The 13,354-nt window shown below is 40.9% G+C and overlaps 2 protein-coding genes and 1 long non-coding RNA gene across 3 annotated transcripts in view; 2 read left to right on the forward strand and 1 right to left on the reverse strand.

Annotated features, from left to right (window-relative positions):
* sh3tc1 (SH3 domain and tetratricopeptide repeats 1) overlaps positions 1–3,693 on the forward strand; it is a 20,804-nt gene extending 17,111 nt beyond the window's left edge. Inside the window, exons 18-19 of the mRNA XM_032544418.1 lie at positions 541–737; positions 2,865–3,693. Coding sequence (XP_032400309.1) covers positions 541–737; positions 2,865–3,119 — 452 coding nt within the window. The 3' untranslated portion in view covers positions 3,120–3,693. The remainder of the gene's footprint in view (positions 1–540; positions 738–2,864) is intronic.
* The window catches only part of LOC116707244 (uncharacterized), a 17,838-nt gene that overhangs the window by 1,791 nt on the left and 2,693 nt on the right, over positions 1–13,354 (reverse strand). The window contains exon 2 of the long non-coding RNA XR_004336443.1: positions 8,685–8,687. This is a non-coding gene — a long non-coding RNA (uncharacterized LOC116707244). The remainder of the gene's footprint in view (positions 1–8,684; positions 8,688–13,354) is intronic.
* htra3b (HtrA serine peptidase 3b) overlaps positions 12,497–13,354 on the forward strand; it is a 17,995-nt gene continuing 17,137 nt past the window's right edge. Inside the window, exon 1 of the mRNA XM_032544466.1 lies at positions 12,497–13,280. Coding sequence (XP_032400357.1) covers positions 12,866–13,280 — 415 coding nt within the window. The 5' untranslated portion in view covers positions 12,497–12,865. The remainder of the gene's footprint in view (positions 13,281–13,354) is intronic.

A 13,354-nucleotide genomic window follows, 5' to 3' on the forward strand; every position in this document is an offset into this window, starting at 1 on the left:
TCTCGAGATAACTCTTGTTATGAATTTGAGACTATAAATAAAATTGAATTGAATTGAATTGAATTATTTTAAGTCAACTAAGATTTTGTTTAAGTTGAGGACAACCCACATTGCCAGTCCTGGAGCTCAAAAGTAAAGTCTATCCTCCTGGTAGCGAAAAGAAAATCTAAAGCTTTCAATCCAACAAAGGGTTAAATGGCAATCCATAAAATAGATTGACAGATGAACTATCTTATGCAGGAGAAAAGTTCATGAGTGGATCATCCTTTGGGGACCATGGATGTGCTCAGCAAATTTCATGCCCATTACATTATATTTATTTTCTTGTGTGAAAGTATGAAATTTAGTGAGCATAGCCATTAGAAATCTTCCTCTGGGCACCATAAATTTCATTATGAAATGTCATGGTATTCCGGCCAGCAGTTGTTGGTATCTTTTGCTCTGATACAAAGCAGTACACAGACAAACTGATGACTAAACTCAAGTCACGTGCTATAACTGAATAACTGCGTCTCCCTTTGTGTTTGGTTGGACATGCAGGTGAGAGTCTGAATGAGCGAGTGGCTTACCATCGGCTGGCCTCTCTGTACCACAGCCTGGACCAGTATGAACTGGCTGAACATCATTACCTGAAAACCCTGACCCTCTGTCCAACAACTCTACAGTTTGATGAGGAAACACTGTACTATGTTCGGGTATACCAGACGCTGGGGGACATTATATTCAATGACCTGAAGGTAAGGGATTAAATAATAGATAAGTATGTATCTGCGGTTTACTACTAGCACTTAGACAATGCGACACACACAGATTCTATTGTCCATAGGTAGTGTGAAATAAAGCATCAAATCTATCTTACGATATCAGTTGAAAATAGTCTTGCTTGAGCTTTTTTACAATTCATTTTTAATGTTTGCCAATATGTGACCGTTCTTATTTGTAATTTTGACTTGGATTGGAGCTCTATTGGTTGTTCTAGCTCGTTTCCACGTGAGGAACCATGGTCTAAATATAGGTCCTCAGCCGTGGTTCCCCAAAAAGAACCTGCTTTGGGGTTAGTACTTTCTGATGGCCAACGGTCAGGGAGCTTTAGGTGTCGAATGTTTCTAGCTAGTTGAACATAAACCTCAAGACTGTTTCAACTTGTATGCAGCTTCATTTACACAGTAAGAAGGAATGCAGAAAGGGGTTTGTCTAGTTACTAGTTTAGTTCCTAAGATTAAATTAAACTTTTTGCTTACGCGCTTATCCAAAGGGACGTCCATTCACATACCGATGGCGTAGCATCAGGAGCAATTTTCCGTTCTGTGTCTTGCCCAACGACACTTCGTCATGTAGACTGCAGGGGCCAGGGATCAAACCACCGACCTTCCAGTTGGTAGATGACCACTCTTCCACCTGAACCACGGCAGTTGAGTTCATGTGACCCTTTAGTACCTGGGACTATTGTCTTGTTAGCTTGCAAGCTGGTCACCAATAAACCCAAAAGTCGCCTGTTTCTTTTTTAGAGTTATGACATACTAACCACAAAGTAGCTGCCGTTCCATTTTTTATCCCATTATCTGGAGATCACAAGTTAATAACTTTGCTATCTTGGGATATAAAATAGTTTCCTCTTGTGGAGAAAATTAATAGTTATTGGAATGATGCATGGACAACAGACACACAAATTCTCTTTGCAGTGGGCACAATATGTGAGTCACAAAATTTGAGCTTATGTCTAGCAAACTTCAGGTAATCCTGTTGAAGGCGGGACATCATTCTTTTGCAAGTCATATGTACTGCATGTGTTGTGTCTTGGCTATTATGTCCTTATTTAAGTTCCAAGTCAAACGCTCAAGTCCCAAGCATCTTGTAGGAAATACAGTGACCGTGGTGGAATTTCCAACTTATGTTCATAAGCATGCTATGTCAGTTGAGACAGTACTCAGGTCTCATTCAGGTTAATGTTCAACATAATCTCCAACCATAACAATTACTTTCAAGGCAGAGAAGTACTTCAACTCTGTGCCTTCTTCAGGGAATCTAGGCAACAACTCTACAGATGATAAGAGAATGTTTTGTTTCAGGACTGTCTCCTTTTGGACTTTGGTTGGCCTGCCCCACAATTGCACTTTTACTTCCAAAAAGAGAGACATAGGCTGAACTAGGCTTTGTGTTTTAGGCACCTGCAGTATCTTTTTTTACATTGAAGGTTCAGATAAACTTCAGGAAGACAGGTACTTCAGAAGTTGGGGTGGTGCCTACGCTGTACTGTGTAATCCCAAACTCTCCTCAGTTGTGAATTTATTAAATGCTCCTGTGTAATTCATCAAGGTCCAACTAACCTGCTCCACGTTTGTGAAATGAGTTGTGCTGCTTCTGAGTTTTCCCTAACAATAGTCTATTTCCTTGACTTCTTTGCTCCGTGGCCGATTGAAAATTTGCCAGATTTCACTCATTTAGGCCAGATATCCATTGCCTTGGGCTCCCTTTGTGTTGGAATTTTAAACTATGGGTGATTTCTGAGGACTAGGGTTAACTGCTCCTCAGATCTCTGCAGGGTAAATCCAGACCGCTAGCTAGGCTTTCTGTCCAATCTGAGTTTTCTGTTGCTTGGCTAAAACAACTTTTGAACGTACAGTTCCTTCCGAGGCTATTTTGCAGCGGCACCGCAGCTTTTCTCCGGTGCTTAGCACCGATTGGTTTAAAGAAATGCCAAAAAACCAAAGCAGGTTTCCCTCCTATCCCTGAATATGTGGAGTACCCAGACCCCCCTCCAACGTGCTTTGGAGGAGAGTCTGGGAAAGCCAGACTTCCTTTAACAATGTCCAATGTGATTACATAACACTTTGTGAAGTGATGGTACATTTTGCTCTCTAAAGGACCCATTCGACGCTGCAGGCTACTACCAGCTGGCTCTGGCTGCAGCCATGGATCTGGGCAACAAGAGGTCTCAGCTGCAGCTGTGCACCCGCCTCGCCACCATCTACCACAACTTCCTAATAGACCGGGAGCTCTCTCTCTACTTTTACCAGAAGGCTAGAGCATTTGCTGCAGAGCTGAACGTGAGGAGGATTAATATCTCACCGGGTCAGCAGTGTAGCAGCATCGCACAGTACAAGACCGCAGGACAATAGGAAAGGCACTTTGGGAAATCAAGTCTTTGTTTTACAAGAAAAACTAAACTTTTGCAATGTGAAACAAAACCTTCAGCAGATGACTGAATGAAAGTTTTTTGGTACGGAAAAAATAAGTTTCCTGAGAAGCCTTATGAATCATTGTGCATTAAGACTGCGGCAACAGATTTACAGTGGTGATTCTAGAGGAGTGCAAGGGAGGCAGTGCCCTATTAGTATTAAGCCTGTTAAGCTTTTGGACCCTCTAACTGAGGCAAATTCCATCTTGGCCAACGTTGCTAAAAGGCCAAAGCGGGTTCTCTTTAAAGCTTGTGGAAATAGTGGTATCATATGAAACTAGATAGTCCAAGGAATCCATGGTACAAACCATGACATTTTATGTTTGTCAACGAGTGGGATAAACAATACCCTAAAGTTTGGCGTTGGGGAGGGAAAAAAACTGGCATGGCCATTTTCAAAGGGGTCCCATGATCTCTCATCTCAAAATAACTGAATCAAAATGGATTCTGTGAGTACCCATGAGTTGGCTATTTACAGACATGCCCACTTTATGCAGTTTGGGGCAAGAAACATGCAGGTTTTCTCATGCAGTGTAAATATGTTATTTTCGCCTATACTAAAATGGTGTATTTGTAAATGTGTGCATACTGGGGCCACAATTTTTCTTAATTAATTCTTGAATGGTCAAAAATGGTTACATTTTGCACCAAATGTGTGTAACATTTTGCACCAAATCTGTGTGACAAATGGTATCAACCCCAAAATGCTGCAACAACTCATGAGACATAATAGAGCATTTAAATGGGCATCATATACTTCCATCATAATGTTTAAAGCCCTTATACACTTTTTATGACTAGAAAAACTTAAACCGTGCTAAGCTGCATCTCAAATGAATCTTCAGGTTCCCAGCTTTCGGATGATGTAATCACTTCTACGTGACATACTGTATAGGCTACTGTTGACCTGCTGTCTTCCTTAAAGGATCCCTTTTCCTCCCTCTAAGGGTTCATATATTTTGTATACAAATTGCATGTAGCATGATGTTGGGTGCTTTTTTTTAACTCGAGACGCTTCATATAACTTTTCAGGGTTCAATGTTAAGTGAAAACAAATTCTACTTGGACAAAGTCAATTTTTGCTGGCCCCTATACAGAAAAAATAACATTGAGTATCGGCATAAATATGACAAAAAAAGCATCAGAAACGTGTCAAAAATGCACACAAAAAATGTCTAGGACCAATTCAAATTTTTAATGGCCGGAACACATTCAAATCAAATCCTTCAACTAGCATTCCATTGATTGCTTTTAGATCCTGGAGAAAAAGTGTGAGACGGAGGCAGCATCAGACCTGCAGTGAATTCAAATGGCTTCATTATTTGAGCTGGGAACATAGTTGCTGATTTCATCCAACATTGACCCAGAATACAAAAGTAAATGAATTAAAGAGGCTGATTTTGCAATTAGTGTGATCTTAAGCTTTCTGCCACCGTTAACATTGCACGTTAAAAATGAATTTGATGCTTACTGATTTGATTGTTTCTTGCTGAAATGCACAAAATAATGAATTTCCTCCAGAGTTGAGGCTATGCCGACAGAGTTGTACCTTAGTTTTTTTATTTTATTTTTCCATTAAGCAAGATATTTTCTAATGCAGCCGCTCATCTGTTGGACTGCATCCACCTTCATTTTTTTATTTCCAGATTTTTTTGGACATAAAATGATGTAACTGTGTACTTCTCAGTTACATTTGGTAATTGGATGGGTGGCTCAAAAAAGACATATGACTTTACCCAGATGCTGCTGTACCTGTCCTGTCTGAAAGCAAAATCAATGTTGACTTGATTATGTAACATATTTAACCTGTGTAGCACACTTTAGTTGTGTACTTATCTTTAAATACATAAGAAAAGTAGCTTCTTATTTGAACCCAAAACATCATCTTCTTCCAAAAGATTTGTAGCAGAAAACTAACCATGTTGGTTTTTTTTTTCAATTCACAATACTAACCCTTCAAACACTGGACTTTCACCCAGGAGACCGGGATTCGTGTCCCAATTATAAAATAAATGTAAAACGTTTTTTTTTTACTTCACGGAACAAGCAAAACTATTCAGCTTGTAACTGCTTTGCTTGGTTCCAGGGTTAAAACTCCTTATATATAAGCAATTAATCAAACGTCAGTGGAAAATTACACAGGGAAAAACCAGTCCAGAGCCAGAGCTGTTAAAAAGAGCGGGTGAACAGTTTCGAGCACTCTGTTAGAGGGTAAGCAGAAACCTATGGTCGTATGGTTTGGAGGACTTGTTGGTTTATTGCATGGGAATGTCATTTTGCACCTGGCTTCTCTGAGCTGAACTTTGGCCGCCCTGGATTACTGGAATTATGAAGCTGTTCATCAACTGGCACAATAACTAAATAAGTTTTTTTTTATGCAGCCACCCCAGCTTCTCCTTTTAAATTCATGTTGTCTGACGTAATCAGTGTCGTGTCTCTGTCATTGATGCTGCTCTGATCTGTACCCTAGGGGGATCCTGTACTGCTGCCCTCTCCACTTAACCCTTGTGTTGTCTTCCTGTCAAAATAGAAAATCAACACTTTTCTTGAGGCTTTTTATCGATGTTTTGTAACTTTTTCGTATGTTTTTGTCCCTTTTTTTTCAACACTTTTGACGCTTTTTTTTCAATGCCACTTTTTTTACGTTTTCAACCCTACGTAACACGAAATTATTACCTTCAGTTTTACAGTTATTTTTGTAATTTATGGTCAATAAACCTCATTTATAGTAAATTATACCTAATGTTTGAGTTAGAAAAGCAGAAATTAGGAATGATTTAGACTAAAATGAAAGGAATGTGTATTGATGGATAATCACAGACTGGAATATGTCAACTTTTACTCAATATTATTTGGAAACCACTTCAATTTCTTTCTTCCAAATGCTGTAAAATTGAATAAGACAACGCAAAATTAATGAAAGTAGAGATTTGTACTTGCCATAGAGTGTTGTGTGGAACCAAACATGTCATTTTGAGTAGTTAAAAAGAAAATTGATATAGGAAAACGGGTCAATTTGACCCTAGGACAACATGAGGGTTAAGGCTTTCCATACATGCACATGGAAAGACAGGGACTTGTTCACTGCCAAATACAAATTGCAGATCTATTTTGACAAAGTGGTCCTGACTGAAATGATCCATAGTGAACTATACACTCAATTACCCTGGAAGAATCGGACAAGAGATGGGTGTTTTAACATAGGTGGGAATTTGCCAACTGCCTCTACAGCAGGGTTTCTACAGGGTCTTAGAAAATCTATACCAACAACGTTTCATTTCCTTGGTTGTTCAGGTGCAGCTGGAAATTCCCCCTTATGTCCTTCATTTTAGGCTGGACGTCTGTTACCTTCCGTTTTCTTTGTGTTGGTATTCTAAACTCCAGCGGGTTTTTGAGGACTGTGGTTAACTGCAGGGTGAATCCAGACAGCTAGCTGGTTTTCTGTAGCACAACTAAAACAACCTTTGAGCGTACACATGTTCCACCAAAACAACTTCCTTCCCGAGGCTAGTTAGCAGAGGCACCGTTGCTTCGTCCGGCACTTAGTGATTGATTTAAAGAAATGCCAAAAAACCAGAGCACGTTAGGGTTGGGCGGTAATACGGTATACCGCTGGGTCTTAAAAATATCAACGGTATCAGTTTCATTACCGTCATTAAAAATGATGCAATGCACTTATATAGGGGACAAGGATTAAATATTAAATACAATTTATTTAATGCCTAAAATGCTTATGTGTGGTTATCATCACATGACAGTGAGGAGGAGAAAGAGAGGGGGGGGGGGGGGGGGGGGGGGATTGATGGCAAGTCTTTGGTCTAGGAAGAAGAACACGACTGCTGCAGTTTGGCAGCATTTAGGGTTCCGGCCTAATGAGAAGGGAGAGCTGTTTCAGTATTAGTGTTTGGTATTCAGTTTCTGAACAGTGTAGGCACAAGCCCACAGTTTGGTGACGCCATCTGAGGCCTTACGTCATCATTTTTTATTAAAAAAAAAAAAGGGAGGAGGTTTGGATTAAAAATGTTAAAAAAATTAGATACCACCCAACTCTAGAGCATGTTGTTCTCCCATCCCAGAATGCTGTGTGGACTTGCCAGACCCTCCTTTGCACCGCTGTGGAGGAAGGTGTCACGTGCGTAACCAGTTACGTTCTCTGGTTTAGACATGACGAGGTAAAACGCTCCTCTGGGGTCGTATTAGACAGTTGGAATAAACCATCTGGTCTTGTTGACTAGTACCTACCTGTAGCTGCAATTACAACAGCCCATTTGATCTCTTCGGCCTTGTGTTGTCATTGGTTCCCAAGTAGGCCTATATGTTAGTGTTAGCATGTTTCTATCTATCAGATTATAAAAAATTTAAAAAAGTTTACTTCCTCCAGGTTTACACAAAAGTCAGGAAGTAGACATGATAACAAGTGACTTAAAGTATTGAAAAAGTAGTATGGATTAAACTTTAAATCACTGTATAGATTTATTCATCTTTCAAATTCTAATTTACTTAAATTTTTAATTGTGGTATTGGAAGTATTTCACTGTCATTCTTATTATGATCACTGGATGGCACCAAAGTTAGGACCTATCCTACTGTATACCCAGTGGACTCAATAATAGCAGAACAATATGAACAAAACAGTTTGGGTTTAAGGCCTGCAGGCTCGAGGAGTGTGTAATTAATGAGTCATAATGTGTGAAACAGTCGGATAAATATTACCAAGTGCTGTCTGCATCCCTCCATTGCCTCCAGAACCTGTGTATTCCTGCTGAACAAGGAGCCCTGTGTTTCCTCAAGTGACAGACTATTTCAAACAAACACACCCACGGCTGGGTGAGCAGCACATGTCTCTGTCCACACCCCTCTCGTCTGAGAAAACAAACTGGGCCGCTCGGCGTTGCGTAGATGTGAGCGCTCCACAGTGTGCCCCCCCCCTGGGACCGTGCGTCTGTCAGAGCAAAGCAAGAATTCAAAAAACAGCCTCACATCTATAGCGTGTTTCAGGGGGTGGTGGAAGAAGCATTCAGATCCTTTATTTTAGGTTAGGGTACTAATACCACACTGTAAAAATACTCTGTTGCAAGTAAAAGCCCAGCATTGAAAATGGTACTTTAGGAAAAATTGTGTAAGTAGCATCAAGACTTAGACTAAGACTTCGACTTCTCTTTAGTAATCCTTTTGGGGTGACTCCCGCGAGGAAATTGAAAGTTCCAGCAGCAGTTTTAGCAAGAAAAAAGAAATAATAAAATAGATAAAAAGTCAGTATAAAGACAACAAAATACCAATAATAATAATAACAACAAAAAGAAAATTGGTCAAATGAACAAAGAAAAGACCATAAATTATTAATAAAGAGTCGGTGTTGTGTCCAGTGTTAAAGTGATAAAGTGACCAGGTGTGAATATAAGTCCAGGTGTGCATGTATGCATGTCTGTATGTGTACTGTATGTATGTATGTATGTATGTATGTATGTATGTATGTATGTATGTATGTATTGTCCTCTCTGCCCACGCACTTAAATTGTTATTACATTTAAGCCATTACCAAATGAGCTAATTAAGCTCCACACAACTCTCTTTGTATTTCTCTAACCCGTTCTAACCCCCAACTCGTAAAATACTGATGCTTGGTTTATCTCAGCGTAAACATTCTCCCTTTAGCGTCCGTTAGGGACACATTGGGCAGAGCAGCACCTCAACCGCGGCACTTTAAGATGATGTAGTATTAAGAGAGGCAGTAGTATGAAAGATAAAACATCTGCATAAGGAGGCAGGAGGTGAGGTTGGTAGATGGGTCAAACAACACAGGACTTTCACCCAGAAGACCAGGGGTTCGTGTCCCGTTTTAAAACGTCCCCCCGCCCACCATCTTTTCCTAAACCTATCTGTCCCTTTCTCGTGCCACGTGTCAGTTAAACGTACGTCCCCACCCAGAGCGTCAAGAGTCCGGACCGAGTGCGTCTAAATATGACACTTAAGGAGACTTTTTGCGTCAATAACAAACGCCAAAAGCACGCGATGACGCGATGGGAGTGAGAATTTGACACAGTATTTTATAAACTACATGTGTTTTGTGTGCACCTATCTTACTTAGTAAATGAACTAGTAACTAAAGCTGTCAGATTAATAAAGTGGAGTTAAAAGTACTTTAGTAAGTGTACTTAGTTACATTCCACCACGTTGACAGTATGCTCCCAACTGTGTGAGAAGCAGCTTAGTTAAAGACTCTGAGAGAAAAAACATTTTTGCTGAGTGAGGTCATTTCGGACCGAGGGAAATTCCAACCTGAGTCTTGTTTTTGTACCTTCTGCCTATCATTCCTGGTGGTTCTAATAACACCAGCTTCATTTATCTGGAGACACAATGACTACGTTTACATGAACATAATCCGCTTTTTGCCCTTATTCCAAGTGAGTATTCCACTAATAATCCTGTTTACATGTAGCCGCCGTTCTTGAAAATGATGTGTGCGCTAATCCAGAAAACTGTTGATATCCAAGACTTTGATATTGTTTAAAAGTAGCTGTGTTTCTCCTTCTTATTGGCTCTGCAGCCTTGCAAACTGTTAGCTGGTTGGTTTGTGAACAGCAACCATAGCAACGCACAGACCTGACAGTAAGCCGCAAACAGGCCATAAACTGTGGTGAAAACCCAGATTGAGACGCATATTTTGAATGCGCTGGGGGGGGGGGGGGGGGATCCATAGTATCGCAATATTTTCCATGGCAATACTGTATTGATTCACAGACATCAAGTATCGATCTATTATTAGATACAGTACCTGTTGCTCAGTTTGTATGGTAGACAATCCCATTTTGCAGCAACTGAAGTGAGATGAACAAACAGAGAAATTCATGTTTTTAGATAAAAATGGTGTTAAAAAAGTTTCCTTTTGGAGACATGATTTGAAGTTGGAAAAAAAAATTAATAAATTGCAATATATTGCAGAATATTGCAATTTGTTTAAAAATCGCAATAATATTGTTTCGTGAGGATATCGTTTTGTGAGGCCTCCGGTGATTTCCACCCCTAGTACCAAGGTCATCAGCGGTGTTTGTGTGTGTGTGTGTGTGTGTGTGTGTGTGTGTGTGTGTGTGTGTGTGTGTGAGAGTGAGTGAGTGAGTGAGTGAGTGTGACTGCATGGTCTGGTTGTCTTAAATTGCCCTTACAAGGGGACAATAATGAAAGCATGTCCTCATATCCCCAGTCTGCACCAAATAATGAATGACTTCATGTTTTGGAAAGAAAGAAAGAAAGAAAGAAAGAAAGAAAGAAAGAAAGAAAAGCAGCAAGCACATGGAACTGTCTGCAGGATCTTTGCTTTGTTAAAGAAACACAACAGGAGCGTGAATGATAAAGATGTGATATAGCTTTGTGCTTATGTATAGTTGGAGCTTTTGGCTTTAAGAAGGTCTCAATCTCCAACAGATTTGTTGTTGAGATGTTCATGATTCCTAAAACGAACATCTTGAATGCAGAAAATATTGAACAATACAGGAGAAGAAGAATTTCCTTTACATAAATAAAGACACACCATAAATTGATGCAGAAAAAATCCAGCAGAAGGCAGAAAATGAAGTGTTTGACGCTCCAAATTTTGGTTAAAATGTTGAAATAAAAATCCTAGGCCCTGTTTGACGCACACACACACACACACACACACACACACACACACACAGAGCTAATCTTAGTTGTCAGATTGAGTTTGAGTTAGAAGACACTGTCATAGGTCAAGTAAGTCCTGAGCCTCTTTTACACATTCACTGCAAAAGCAACGTTAGAACGGAAATCTCGGAATCAGTTGTTAACTTGGGTGGCATCTATTGTTACTTTTAATTGTGTAGGGGTTTTGTTGGATGAAGAACACAGACTCCAGACTGGGTATTTCCTGTTAAGCAGGTAAATGTCCTGTATTTATATAGTGCTTTTCCAGTCTTAACAACTGCTCAAAGCACATCTACAGGAAACATTCACCATTCACACACTGTGGCCGGGGCGGCCGTACAAGGTGCCACCTGCTCATCAGATAAACATTCACACACATTCACGCTCCTCGTAGCGCCTCAGGGTTCAGTGTCTTGCCCAAGGACACTTCGACAATGACTGTAGGGGCGGGGATCGAACCACCAACCTTCCGATTGGCAGGCAACCGCTCTACCACTGAGCCACAGCCGCCCACCAGGTGAGGAACAGCTGGCAGTCAGCTGTGGTGTTTGCTTGTCCCAGGTGATGTGAGGCAGGCAAAGTGTTTGATGAGTCGGTTTCTGTTGGCATACATGTGTTGGCTCTGAGACATACTACATTTACAGTTAACGAAATACATAAAATGTATCAAAAAGAAAAAATAAAGGGCTTGGCCCCCTAATTTCTAAAACTTTTGCTACCGCCCTGGTAACAGCCTTCCTTTGGACTGTCCCCACCAGACCTGTAAAGACATAAGGATGACTGTGACCCGTGGATTACTGGTAGTGGGGGTAAATGTAACTAAGTACATTTACTCAAGTGCTGTAAGTATAAATTTGAGGTACTTGAGTATTTTTTATTTCATTCCGCTTTTTACTCCGCTACATTTCAGAGAGAAATATTGTACTTTTTATTTTTCTACATTTATCTGACAGCAGTCTTAATATGTAAAGTAACTAAAGACTTTGCACACAAAACACATGTAGTTCATACAATCTGATGTTTTATTATAAATGAAACTAGCCAACAATATGACAGCCTACAAATCCAGCTGAAATGATAAGTCCATCAAACACACAACTGCTTGGATTGTTTCCAGTTTCTAAAATGTGAGGATTTTTTTTGCATTGAGTAGGCTACTTTTACCTTCAATAGGCTACTTTAAGTACATTTTCATGATCACGCTTACATACTTTTACTTAAGTAACATTTTTCAATGCAGGGTTTGTACTTGTAACAGTATTTTTACTTAACTAAAGGATATGACTACTTCTTCCACCACTGCACATCAGGAAAAATGTATCTCATTATCCAGAGAAACTTGTAAAACCACTCATGGATAATCCACATATTTCATGTTTTTCTTTAATATTGCTAAATACAAAACGTCCACGTGTCATTTCAGGAAATACTTGTTCAGTAATGGACATTAATCCTTATTAATGGCAGCAATCCATTATTACAATTGTTTTTTTTAAGGATGACACAACTTGAAGGTGATAAAAAAAACAAGACTAGGCCTATTCACTGTATATTTATTTACTAAGTAAAGGATCTGAATACTTTTTACACTATAAAGTCTGACTGAGGTCATACACGGTGACAGAGTCCCGTTGCCACGCCTCCAGGAGCACAGCTTCGCCCTACATCTCCTCCCTCTCTCCGGCCAGCTTCACTGCTCGAGGCGCTCTCCCTGCCGAGCGGATGTGCACCCTGCCTGGGCAAAGGAAGCACAGCGTCCTGTCTCACTCCGCTGGATACTCTCAATTAGCTACTACAAGATAACAATAACAAGCCGCACCGTCACATTTACCATATCAGGGTCGCTTTATTCTGATGTATTGTGAAATATTAAAGAGACATTTGTCTTTCTGTCTTTCGTGTGTGTGGATTCCCATCTGTAAAGTCTCCACAAAGTGATGAGCAGCGCGGAGCCAGGGAATGTGTTGTCGTCTTAAACTTCTCTAAGTTTGTATCCGATAGAACTCCCGCCATTTAAAAAAAAAAAAAATGCAAGTCCTCCTGTACACCGCTGTGTTCCTGTACCTCAAGGAGTCTGTCCGCGCAGAGCCAAAAGACAAGTGTCCGACTCGGTGCGATGTGAGTACCTGTCCGAGCCCCAGCTGCCCCAGCGGCTACGTGCCGGACCGCTGCAACTGCTGCCTGGTGTGCGCCCTGGGAGAGCGAGAGCCGTGCGGCCGCAAAGACGACCTGCCGTGCGGGGACGGACTGGAGTGCAAACACCCGGCGGGCAAGCGGCTCTCCAAGGGCTTCTGTCGCTGCAGGTTCAGCGCCGAGGTGTGCGGCAGCGACGGGAAGACGTACGGCAACGTGTGCCAGCTGAAGGCGACCAGCAGGAAGGCTCAGCAGCAGGGACTGCCAGGCGTCACCCAGGTCCAGAAAGGACCGTGTGAGTCCAGCACAGGTACGATTTATGTATTGGTAGCTCCATTTACTAAACAGACAGTCTAAAGAAGGGGGCTCATGGCACCTAAAAGG

This window comes from Etheostoma spectabile, chromosome 19 (assembly GCF_008692095.1).
Source record: "Etheostoma spectabile isolate EspeVRDwgs_2016 chromosome 19, UIUC_Espe_1.0, whole genome shotgun sequence".
Taxonomy (NCBI): domain Eukaryota; kingdom Metazoa; phylum Chordata; class Actinopteri; order Perciformes; family Percidae; genus Etheostoma; species Etheostoma spectabile.